Genomic DNA, 13,400 nt, shown 5'->3' with positions numbered 1-13,400 from the left:
GTACAGTTTACATACCGTGCCCACTTTCTCTCCTTTCTCAAATTTGGGTGGAATCTTCATATAGATTTCTTCCTCCAACTCTCCATTTAGGGAAGCATTTTTTATGTCTAGCTGAAACAATTCCCAATCAAGATTAATAGCAAGAGATAACAACACTCTTATAGAATTTAATTTTGCCACCGGAGCAAAAGTCTCATCATAATTTATCCCATAGGTTTGGGAGAACCCTTGAGCCATCAACTTTGCTTTATACCTGTCTATGCTCCCATCTGACCTATATTTGATAGAAAATACCCATTTACATCCAACAATCTTTTTATTCTTGGGAGTTTCAACAATATCCCATGTATGATTACCAATAAGAGCCTTCATTTCCTCCATAATAGCTTCCTTCCACTTGGGATCTTTTAAAGCCTCTTTAATGTTTTGTGGGATAGTCACTTCATCAATTGTTGTGGTAAAAGCCCTGAATTGGGGGGACGATCTAGAGTATGTTAAGTAATTAGAGATAGGATACATAACACAAGATCTTACTCTCTTTCGAATAGGAATAGGAATATCCAAATCACAGTCAACTTTAATGTTTTCCTCACTTGTTGGACCACCATTCGGTTCTAATAATTGGCTGAGTTGAGGAGCAGGACCTTTTGGTCTCCTAGAGTAGACCTTTGTAGGTTTATTTGCATGTGCTTCCCCTCTTGGACTAGTAACCACAGGCCTAGTTGGTTGAGTGAGATGGTGGTTTGAAGGAAGATCAGGTGAGGAGGTGGAATCAGGGCTGATTGATTTAGGCTGTTCAGCTGTAGCTGGTTGAGGGAAATTAGCTGCAACAGCTTGTGTTAGGTCAGTACCTGAAGAGGGTGAAAGAAAAGAAGGAAGAGACATAGGCATAGACACGGTGGGATCCCAATGGCCGTCTTCCCTTGGTGTTTCCATTTGAATGGAGGCGCACTTGGGTAATAGAATTCTTGTTAAGCAAATGTTACATCACGAGATGAAAAACTTTTGTGATAGGGGACAATAACATCTGTATCCCTTTTGAGTGGGAGAGTAGCCAAAAAAAACACATTTAATGGCTTTTGGTTCAAGTTTATGATGGTTAAGTCTGATATGATGAACGTACACAATGCAGCCAAATACTTTTGGAGGATTCGAACATGAGGAAATATGCTCAACAAATTGTGTAAGGGAGTCCGATAGTTAAGAACTTTAGAAGGCAATCTGTTTACCAGATAAGAAGTTGTTAGAACAACTTCTCCCCAATATTTGTTGGGAATAGCACTAGTAAACATTAAGGAACGAGCCACTTCAAGCAAATGGCGATTTTTCCTCTTAGCCACCCCATTTTGTTGAGGAATATAAGGGCAGGTGCTTCGATGAAAAATCCCGTGTGTGGTAAGGTATTGGGTAAAAGGATAGGAAAAATACTCATGGCTATTATCAGTCTAAGGATGCAAATAGAGGACTGAAATACATTAAGAATTAGTTTGTGAAAGCTTTGAAAGATAGCACACACCTCGGATTTTTCTTTTATGAGATATATCCAACAAACCCTAGAATGGTTATCAATGAAAGTGACAAACCATCGGGCACCAGACAAGCTTGAAATTCTTGCTGGTCCCCAAATGTTATTGTGAATCAAGTAAAAGGGTTTGGATGGTGTGCGAGAATGAGTTAAATAAGTGTTATGTGTTTGTTTGGCAAGAATACAATGTTCACACTACAACACTAACTTTTCTTTATTGATGAATAAACTTGGATACAAACGTCTTAGATATGAAAAACTTGGATGACTAAGGCGTTTGTGTCACAACAAAATTTCAGAATTAGAACTAACAGTTAAAGAAAGCTTATGTGGTGACTGATCCATAGGAGAAGCATTGTTTTTCGAAACCCAACAGGGCCCATCATTATCCTCAGGGTTGGAGGAGGCCATAATATCTTAATTCTCGGCTAGGAAGAACCTGGCTCTAGTACCATGAACAGAACCAAATAGCCTAAGTAGATTAGCCTTAGGTATGAATAGAGATTAAATCAATCAAACTCATTGTTTGTATTGAATGAATGCCATATATATACTAGTGTAAGGCTACGATTTCTACTCCTAATCCTACAAGATATAGGATACAATTCTAATTTAAATAGGTAGGTTACAAATAATATCTTCTTCTTTCCCTTATCTCCTTTAGATTTATTCGGCTGCTTATCCTCCTTTTATTCAAACACCAATCCATCCTTTTTTTAAACTCTTTAATCAGATTCTCCATCAGATCCTTGTCTTGGGGCCCACTTTTTGATTGTCACTTTGGCACCCTGTGACATCAGTCCCTAATTAACAGTGTGATCCAGAATAAATTGGCAACCCAAATTTACACCTAATTACATGTTTCCTTCAGTATTTTTTTTTTTTTTTTTTTCAGATCTTTCTAAGATCTGATTATAACTTTTTTCAATAAGGCTTCCATACAAGTAGCCACACCATTGCAAAAAAATTTAGACAAACATTCTTTTTGTTTGATAAAAAAAAGGGTATTTCTACAGCGCACTCTGAAGCTCAGGTAAAAAAGCAACCTACACGCACTTTAATCTCGCAGCCCCAAGCATGTTGCACTTTGTGCTTAAGTGCACTTTTTTGAACGCTGGACAATGGATCGAGCTCGAATATCGAATATATGGATTTTGCTAAAAAAAAACCCATTTTCATCTTCTTCTTTTTTGCGCAGAAACCTCATCTCCAGTAGCGAACAAGAGTGCTTCAGCAGTGAATAGAAAAAGAGGAGTTTTGTTGCAAATTTTAGACTTCACTGAGGGTATTTTGTCTGTGACTTGGTCAAAATGAGCTTATTTCTTGCAGCTTATAAGTTATTGGAAAAAAAAAAAGTTAGGATTTCCAACTTCCAAAAGACTGCTTAAAGAGCTTATAAGCTCTTTCAGTCTATTGAAATGGGTACAAAAAATTTGAAAAGCTCAAAGGGAGCTTATAAGCGAAGCCTTAGAATCCACATGATTCAAAGTAAACTCACTTCCAATGAAGCAAATTCAAACAAAAATCACAATTCTGAATTCCTAATATTTGAAATGTGAGCAAACTCAGTAATTCAAATCACAACTACTGTTTAATATCCCTCATGGCCGGCTCAAAATATATTAACTATGAGATGTGGCATAAATTAATTGTATTGTGTTTAGATGATTTTTCATCTGAGATGATAAAAATACTTTACTTTTGAGTATGCCAGTGATCCTTTATGCTAGTTGCTGCAAGGTGACATTATGATCCCAGTGATTGTTATGACATACATGTGGGTTTTTTGCTTCTCTTCATGCAGGTACCACTATTAATCAAGATAACACAGATCCACAGTTCACAAAGCCTCAGGAAATGAAAAACTTACCTGTTTCATCATATTCAAGTAATGACCATGAATCATTTGCATATGCTCTACCGGGAAGAGATGCTTGGACAATTGCCCATAAAGACGTCCAGATACAAAACTCATTCAATCCTTTTCTGAATGTTATATGCTCAAAAATCTTGGTCAAAGGACCTGAGGATAAAGATGATTTCTTTTCTTACCATTAGCTGTACATCGAAGATACATATATATACAAGGAAGGAATCTGATCCAATCTCTAACTGATCTGAGTCTCCTATGAATCATCAATCAACCAAAAAGGAAACAAGGAAAACAGAGAAGATTGCCTAACTGTACATTCCCTAGCTAAACATTGCCTAAATAGAGAAGATTTGTGGCATTAATGCTGAAATATCCGTAAATCTACACTCCCCCTCAAGCTAGGGTGAAGATATTATTCATCCCAAACTTGGAACTTAGATATTGGAAGCATTTACATGGAAAGGCTTTAGTTAGGATATCGACAACCTGAGAACTTGTTGGTGTGCAGACTAGCTTGATGACATTCTCTTCAAGTTCTCTTTGATGAAGTGATGATCAATTTTCACATACTTAGTCCTGTCATGGTGCTTAGGGTTCTTGGCAATACTGATGGTAGATTGATTGTCAACAAAAAAGTTTCATAGGGCCTTCAATCTTCAGTCTTCACTTCAAATTCTTCAAGTAATCTTTTTATCCAAATCCCTTCACAAATACTATGTGCTATGGCGCGAAATTTTGCTTTTGCACTACTCCTAGAGACTATTAATTGTTTCTTACTTCTCCAAGTGAAAGGTTTCTCCACGCATAGTTGCAGTACTTGGATGTAGACTTTCGATTTGTGATTGAACCAACCAAGTTTGTGTCACTATAGGTTTCTACCTCTCGATTGAAGTCTTTCCTAAAGAAGAGACCATTTTTCAGGAGTTAGTTTCAAGTATCTTAAGATTCTGTAAACTACCTCCATATGTTCTTCCCTTGGATCACTCATGAATTGGCTTACAACACTAACTGAGAACCTAATGTCAAGTTTGGTGTGAGAAAGATATATAAGTCTACCAACTAACCCTTGATACCGGCCCTTATCCATTGGAGCACCCTTCTCTCCTTTTTTGAGCTTGGTGGTGGCTTCCATTGGGGGTGTTAGTAGGCTTACACCCTAACATCCCACACTCCTCTAACAGACCCAAGACATATTTTCTCGGAGACTCAGAAATTCCATTGCTAGATCTAGCCACTTCATTTCTTGGAAATACCAAAGATTTCCTAAGTCTTTGATCTCAAACTCCATGGCGAGTGTTCTCTTTAGACCAACCATTTCTTCTGTGAAATCACCACTGAGAATGATATCAGCATATACAATTAAGATGGATATTTAACCTTCAGGAGACCTTTTCACGAATAGTGTATGGTTGGCTTGACTTTGGGAGTAGCCGTCCACTCTTGTAAACCTCTCAAACCATGCTTTTGGTGATTGCTTGAGACCATATAGCGATCTTTTTAACTTGCAAACTTGATTGTTTGTAGCCTGTCCCTTAAAACCTAGGGGAATCTTTATATATACTTCTTCTTCTAAGTCACCATTTAGGAATGCATTCTTCACATCAAGTTGAAACATTGGTCAGTCTAGGTTTGTTGTTAGGGACAGGAGAACCTAAATAGTATTGAGTTTAGCCATTTCTCAAAGGTTTCTTGGTAGTCAATACCATAAAGACTGTGTGAACCCTTTCGTAACAAGACGAGCTTTATACCTGTCAACACTCCCGTCTTCATTATATTTAACTTTGAAAATCCATTTGCATCCAATTGGGTTTTTTTCCTGAAGATAGATTAGTGATCTTCCAAGTTTGCTTCTTCTCTAAGGCACACATCTCATCTAGAACTACTGACTTCCATGAGAGGTCTTTGAGAGCCTCTTGGATGTTGTTGGGGACTTGAATTGTATCCAAATTACTAATAAATGTGAGGAAATTTGTTGAGAGATTCTTGTAAGAGATGTAATTATGAAGGGGATGTTGCATTGATCTCACTCCTTTCCTTAGTGCAATTGGCCAATTCAAATCATTCTCAGGTGTCTCACTAGGAATATTTTCAGAAAATGTGTTACTTTCATTCACTGAATCCGAATTGGGCTCTTGGTCAGGTTCAATCAATGATTGTTGTTCTCCCTCATTTTGAGCATTTGTTCTCTTAGGGTAGACATGAAGCTCTGTATTTGTTGGTAAGTCTACTGCAACAGGATTGGACTAAGGGAGATTTGACTCAGATTGAGAGGGAAGCTGGACTATCGTGGGAGGTTCAGTGACACTAGAATCAGGAGACAAGGATGTAAGAGGTGTATGAGTAGAGAAAGTCTCAACATCCCAAGATTGGCATTCATTTGTCAACTCACTCTCCCCCTGAATGGTAGGATTAGGATAAAAGGGTTGATTTTCAAAAAAAGAAAGAAAGTAGCATCCATAGAATTGTAGTATTGTCTAGTGGAAGGTGAGAAACACGTGTATCCTTTTTGATTTGGTGAGTGTCCCAGAAAAATACACTTGAGGGCTTGAGGTCTAACTTTCAAACGATTATGAGGATGAATGTGGACAAAAACTGAACAACCGAAGACTTTAAGTGGAATGGTGGGCACAAACTGAGAATGTTGGTATAAAGTGAGGAGTGCTTGGAGTGGAATTTGGAATTTAAGGACTTGATAAGGCATCCGACTAATCAAGTAGGTGGCTGTGAGAATGGCAGCCCCCCCAAGAATGCTTCAGAACATTGGTAGAAAGCATGAGAGATCGAGCAACTTCAAGGAGGTGTCTATTCTTCCATTCGGCAATACCATTTTGTTGAGAGGTGTTAACACAAGGACTTGGATGGATGATTCCTTGGTTCAAAAAATAATCACCCAGGACAAAGTTAAAGTATTCTTTTGCATTGTCTATCCTCAAAATTTGAATTTTTGTATGAAACTACATTTGAATCATGATGTTGAAGTTTTTGAAGACTTGATCAACCTCAGATTTTTCTTTTGGAAGGAAAAAACGTGTTAATCTAGTGTGGTCATCAATGAAAGACACAAACTATCGATATCCCAAAATATGTTTTGTGTGGGAGGGACCCTACACATCACTGTGAATCATAGCAAATGGATGAGAAGGTTTGTATAATTGATTTGGAAACGAACTGCGAGTATGCTTTGAAAGTTGACACACCTCACATTGAAACAAATTGGGATTTTTATTCTTGAACAACGAAGGGAACAACTTTTCAAGGTATGCAAAATTTGGTTTCCCTAAGCGAAAATGCCACGGAAAGGCTTGATTATTTGAATTGGGAATAGAAACATTAAAGGACGAACTTTGAAAATCTAGACTACCAACATGTAGAGCTTGTCCACTAGGAGAGTTATTGCTTGTTAGCATGTACAACCCCGAACACTGCCCAGCATTGCCAATCATCCTTCCCGAATCCAAATCCTGAAATTGACACAAATTTTTTAAAAAGTTAGTGACACAATTATAATCTTGAGTAAACTTGTTGATGGATAATACATTACAATCTAAATTGGGAACAAACAACACCAAGTGAAGGGTGAAATTCTTGGTCAACTTCACTGTTCTTATTCTGGCCACTTAGGATTCCATCAGCAATCCGAACAATCCACTTCTCTTGACAAGGACTAATTTTAGTGAAAAGTCTTGAGTCTCCAGTCATATGGTTTGATGCTCTGGAATCTACAATCCACACATTTGAACGACTACTTTTAACATTTAGGGCATGAATGATACTACCTTTATGAGCCACACAATTCCTGTTGCAATGATCGAGGAGGAGAGATTGCTTTGTGGCTGGCCAAAAAGTTTCTAAAGTAACTCCATTTGATCTTTGCTAAAGAGAGATATCTTTGTCCTTTCTTCCAAATTCACCATATTCCCCTTGCTTTCTCTTCGATTTGTTGGCTTCATGTCCTCCGGTTTGTCATTTAAATCCCAACACATATCTTTCGTGTGGCCAAGTTTATGATAGTGCTCGCATTCTGGCCGATCCTTCTTCTGTTTGTTGTAGTGTGATTGAGGTTGACGAGCAGGAAGAGCAGTCGCTTTGGAGGATGGATTTTGGGTGGTCCCCAACATGACTTTCTTTTTACTGTCTTCCCATCTCACCTTGGCAAATGCTTCTTGAAGGCCTAGGGTTGGTCTTGTAGACAAGATCCTTCCATGAATGTTATCCAAGTTCTTATTTAGACCAATTAAAAACTTGTATAGATTCTTCTGTTCAACAATCTTCTTATGGTACAATCCACTTCTGGGCACCTCCATTTGTGCTCCTCGAGCTTATCCAACTATTGCCAATGTGGTTGAGGATGTTGAAGTATTGAAGTATTGAGTGACAATGAGGTCTCCTTGTCGCGGATCATGAAGAATATTCTCAATTTCAAACAACTCAGATGTGTTCTCCATGTGCAAGTATGCCTCCCTTGCAGCTTCCCAAATCTTTGTATCTGTTTCGTAAAGGAGAAAATTTTTTCCAATTTCATTCGTCATGGAATTGAGGAGCCATGACATAACCAGGTTGTTTCCGTCTTCCACGACTGATACTTCGGATCTTCCTTCTTTGGCTGCACGGCTTCACCAATAAGATAATCATCTCTCCCTTTTTCGGAAATAAAGATCAGGATCGACTGGAACCATTGAAGGTAGTTTTGGCCATTCAATCTATGGCCGGTGATGGTGAATGATGTGTTGTCGATGGTTCCCGTGTGGCTAGGGATGATTTCCAACGAGGAACCCTTCTCAATAGCCATACTACTACCGGAAAATAGGTTTTCAGAGGTGGCTTGAAGACTGGCTGTGGCAGAGGAGATTGCAGCAATGTCGGACAGGGGCCAGAATGAACAGGAACAACGATGGTGGACGATGCTAGAGATGGGCAACGGACTGGGGAACAGCCCTTGACCAACCAGTTTCTTTATCTTGGTTGGAGACGGAAGGGATGCTGGTGACTTAAGGATGAAAAAGACAAAGGAACAAGAAGCCCTAGACCCACTCTAATACCATGAGGGAAAAGATTATTTCTTTTCTTACCATTACCTATACATCAAAGATAGATATATATACAAGAAAGGAATCTGATCTAATCCCTAACTGATTTGAATCTCCTACAAATCATCAATCAACCAAAAAGGAAACAAGGAAAACAGAGAAGATTGCCTAACTGTACATTCCCTAACTAAGCATTGCCTAAATAGTGAAGATTTGTGGCATTAATGCTGTAATATCCGTAAATCTACAGGACCTTTTCTTCCAAGGCGGGTCCTACCAGATGGGCATGGGGAAGACGCTCAACCAATTTTAGCCTTCTCTGATTTAAGGTTTGACATGGATACTAAATTATGGTTCATAGAATCAAATCATTTAGTGAACAGTAAATCAAGTTGTGAATTTTCTTTCAGTGAGGAGGATTTGGAAATTTCCTGGAGTGAACTTATTTTGAAGAAGAAAATTGGATCAGGTAGCTTTTACAGATTTAAAAATGTCAAAGTTGCAAGTCTTTGTAGAAGCTCAAAAATATTGTAGCTTAGCTAAAAAAAAAAAAAATTGAGGTTGCACACTTGGAAGTTATTGATGAAATTCATTTCAGGTTCTTTTGGAACTGTTCATCTCGCTGAGTGGCGTGGTTCAGTAAGCATTCTTTTCCCATTGTTCTCATTTTATACATTCTATTGTGCCTTTACATTCAGCACTTTTCATGTGATTTAAAGAATGGAATGTTAAATGGAATGAGAAATGGGGATGGGATGGGCATATATTATTACCCGCCTCATTAGTGAAATATGCATTTGGATTTCAAAGTTGGCAATAAGACAGTGAATTATAACATTAATATTGATAGTTATTATCAATACAAAAAATAATATGAATATTAATAATGCAATATAGTGTTACAATTAATTTTATAATATTTGAAATTTCATGAATGTTGTGTGCTTATAGTATTATGAATATATTTATTATATTTTAATATTTAATAACATTATATTATCTCAAACACTATGCTTGAGATATGGAGGAACCTAATGCATGGAATGTAAATTTAGTAAAAATATAAGTGTGGTTGATGTTGTCTCTGAGACTTGAAAATCAAGTCTTCTTAAGAAAATATCATTTTAGATATCTTTTATCAATCATCCAATAAGATAAAGAGATTAATGAGGATGTTATCCATGTAATTAAGGTAGGATGATTAGGATGGAAAGTGTGCCCGACCTTTTTATGATGATAAAATGCTATTAATGTTAAAAGGAAAATTTTATAGAAAGGCTATAAAACTAGATTTGTTGTAAGGCACGGGATGTTGGGCAAGTAGTACAACATTATCATGTGAAAAATATGAGTGGAATGGATTGTAATGTTATGATGGATGCCCGACCATACAAGAAAGGATATAATTAAAAATAAAGTTATTTGTAGTAAGTTTAGAGTGACTCTTTCGAAAGATAAGATATTTGTGACATGATTAAGATGGTTTTATTATATGAGAGAATAAGATCAACACATATGTATAAGGATAGCGGAAGGAGTGGAAGAAGTGTCTAGCAAAATGATGTGAAAAAACAAAGAAAGACTTTGTGTGATACACTTAAATATGATATGTATTATAAGGTCTTGCAAAAGATATGTTATTGTTAGTAATATTACTATACATGATATTGTATCATATAATAATATGATTGTAACACTACTACAATCCTAGTTTATAATAATAATATTGATAGTATGGGATTTTTAAAATATTGCAATATTGTTTTTAAAACAAGTGAAAATACTTTTTTATGGTATTCATTTTTGTTATAGTTTTTGTTTTTCTATATCATCACTTTGAAATAAATACTTATCAAACTTTTTTTAAAATTTTGTGTTAAGGAATAAAAATAAAAAATGAATATGAAAATAAAAAATAGAAACAATGGTGTTGTTTAGGTCCTAAATGAAGCATTCATGTATCGGGTCAATTATGAGTCATGTTAAGGAAAACTTGGGTAATGATCTCCTATCTTTTTGATGATAATGATAGGTGTGAATAAAATAATGTGTATGTCACAAAATGTATAATATAAGAGAATATATATATAAGTATTTTAAGTTAATTACACTAATACCCCTTCTTTATTTTATTTAACACTCTCCTCAAGTTGGAGCATATATATTGAGCATGTCTAACTTGGTACAAATGTAATTCACACAAGAACCTCCAAGTGATTTGGTGAGTAAATCAGCCAACTGATCATTGGAACCCACATACATTGTAACTACATCCTTAGAGAGCACATTTTCTCTAACAAAGTGGCAATCAATTTCAATGTGTTTGGTTCTCTTATGAAAAAACAAGATTAGAAGAAATTTGCATTGAAGCCTAATTGTACAAATCAATAGCATAGACTTGACTTGAGTAATTCCTAACTCCTTAATTAATTGTTTCAGCCACATTAGCTCACATGTTGTTTCGACCATTGCCTTATATTTAGTTTTTGCACTGGACCTAACAACAATAGTTTGTTTCTTATTATTCCAAAAGACTAGGTTTCCACTAGCAAATACACACTATCCAGATGTGGATCGCTTATCACTAGGCGATCCTGCCCAATTAGCATCCGTATATCCCATAATCTAACTGTGTGCATGATTCTGATACATTACACCCCGATCGAGGGTAGTCTTAATATATGAAAGAATATAAATCGCTGCATCCCAGTGACTGTCATAGAGTGAATCCAAAAACTGACTTACCACACTCAAAGCAAATAAAATACCTGAACGTATGACTGTGAGGTAATTAAGCTTTCCAACTAGTCGACGGTAGCGCCTAGGGTTAGAAAGACGCTTCCCTTGTCCCTGTAGTAACAATCTGATATTCGAGTCCATAGGGGTATCTATTGGCCTACATCAAGCAACCCTATCTCTTCTAGCATATCCAAGGCATACTTTCTATGAGAAAACAATTATAAGAGAAAAATCTAAGGGATTAGTCTCTTAGTGTGTTATTTATAATAGGCACAACGAGCCTAATAACCTACGGGTTTAGTCTATGGGCTTAGCCTAATTACACATAGTTATAACAAATAAATAAATAAATAAAAACAAATACAACAATATGTAATATATCTAATTTTACTAATAATTCTAATACTCCCCCTCAAGCTGGAGCATAGATATCATATGCATCAAGTTTGTTACAGATATATTCTATTTGAGGACCATTTAGAGATTTGGTGAAGACATCGGCAAGTTGATTATTGGAGTTAACAAATTCTGTAACAATAACACTTTCAACTAGCTTTTCTCTAATAAAGTGACAAGTCGATTTCAATATGCTTAGTCCGCTCATGGAACACTGGATCGGAAGCAATGTGCAAGGCAGCCTGATTATCACAAACAAGCTTCATAGGGGACATTTCACAAAACTTGAGTTCCTCCAAGAGTTGCTTAAGCCGGATGAGCTCACAAGTTGCATTAGCCATAGCCCGATACTTTGCCTCTGCACTGGATCTAGCTACTACATTTTGTTTCTTATTTTTCCAAGAAATCAGATTTCCTCCCACAAGAACACAATATTCAGAGGTCGACCGACAATCAGAAAAAGAGTCGGCCCAATCTGCATCTGCATAACAACAAATATCTGTGTGCCCCCTTATCCTCATAGAGTAGCCCTTTACCCGGTGCTCGTTTGATATATCTCAGAATCCGGGTAACAGCATTCCAGTGAGAATCACATGGAGAATTGAGAAACTGACTCACCACACTCACAACAAAAGCACTGTTGGGACGAGTGACTATGAGATAATTCAGTTTGCCTACCAATCTTCTATACCTTCCAGGATCTGAGTAAGACTCCCCCTGTCCTGGCAAGAGTTTGACAGTTGGGTCTATTGGGGTGTCAATTGGTTTACAGTTCATCATACCAGTTTCTTCTAAGATATCAAATACATACTTCCTTTGAGAGATTGAGATCCCATCTCTTGATTGAGCAACTTCAATACCCAAGAAATATCGGAGTTTGCCTAGGTCTTTAGTCTGAAAGTGTTGATGGAGATGTTCTTTCAGATTTTGTATACCAACCTGATCGTTCCCTGTGATAACAATGTTATCTACATAAACAACGAGGTAGATACATAAAGAAGAAGAATATCGATAGAAAACTGAATGATCAGCTTCACTTTGAGTGAGACCAAAGGCTTGAACCACAGTGTTGAACCTGCCGAACCATGCTTATGGAGATTGTTTCAGGCCATAGAGAGATTTCTTGAGTTTGCAGACTACATTGGACTCCCCCTGAGCAACAAAACCAGGTGGTTGCTCCATATAAACCTCCTCTTACAAATCACCGTGAAGAGAGGCATTCTTAATGTCCAATTGATAGAGCGGCCAATAACGCGTGATAGCCATAGAAAGAAATAGGCAAACAGAGGCCATCTTAGCAACTGGAGAGAAGGTATCACTGTAATCCAGCCCATAGATCTGTGTAAAGCCTTTGGCAAGCAAGCGGGCTTTAAGACGTTCCACTTGTCCGTCGGGGCCCACTTTAGGGGTGAACACCCACCGGCAACCAACTGGAGTCTTTCCTGGTGGCAAAGGCACCAAATCCCAAGTGCCAGTAGAATGCAAAGCACCCATCTCATCTAACATAGTCTGGCGCCAAACAGGATGGGACATGGCTTCACCTGTGGTTTTAAGAATAGAAATAGAAGAAAGGCTCAAAAGAAAAGCACTATAAGCAGGTGACAAACGGTCATAACACAAAAAATTATAAAGAGGATGTGGATTGAGAGTAGACCTTGTACCTTTGCAGAGTGCAATAGGAAGGCTGTCGGGCTGAGGATCTATGGTAGGAGTGACCACTGATGGAGAGAGTGAGTCAGGAGAGTCGCAGTTAAGAGGAATGCCGGTGCCAGGAGCAGGATGAGGACAACGGTGATAAGTAAGAAGTGGAGGAGTCGGGGAGTGTGGATCGGAAGATGGA

The 13,400-nt window shown here is 37.5% G+C and overlaps 1 protein-coding gene across 7 annotated transcripts in view; it reads left to right on the top strand.

The window, feature by feature from the left end:
* Positions 1 to 13,400, top strand: part of LOC127805982 (serine/threonine-protein kinase CTR1-like) — a 71,956-nt gene that overhangs the window by 41,499 nt on the left and 17,057 nt on the right. For 6 of the 7 annotated variants that reach the window (XM_052342886.1, XM_052342885.1, XM_052342883.1 and 3 more), the window contains 4 exons: positions 3,330 to 3,413; positions 8,676 to 8,754; positions 8,836 to 8,894; positions 9,024 to 9,064. In XM_052342886.1, the coding sequence (XP_052198846.1) occupies positions 3,330 to 3,413; positions 8,676 to 8,754; positions 8,836 to 8,894; positions 9,024 to 9,064 (263 nt within the window). The remainder of the gene's footprint in view (positions 1 to 3,329; positions 3,414 to 8,675; positions 8,755 to 8,835; positions 8,895 to 9,023; positions 9,065 to 13,400) is intronic. The other variant, XM_052342884.1, reaches the window with a different exon arrangement.

Source organism: Diospyros lotus, chromosome 7 (genome assembly GCF_014633365.1).
Source record: "Diospyros lotus cultivar Yz01 chromosome 7, ASM1463336v1, whole genome shotgun sequence".
NCBI classification, from domain to species: Eukaryota; Viridiplantae; Streptophyta; class Magnoliopsida; order Ericales; family Ebenaceae; genus Diospyros; species Diospyros lotus.
Note: the sequence above shows the minus strand (reverse complement) of the source record. Positions and strands in the feature narration are given on the sequence as shown.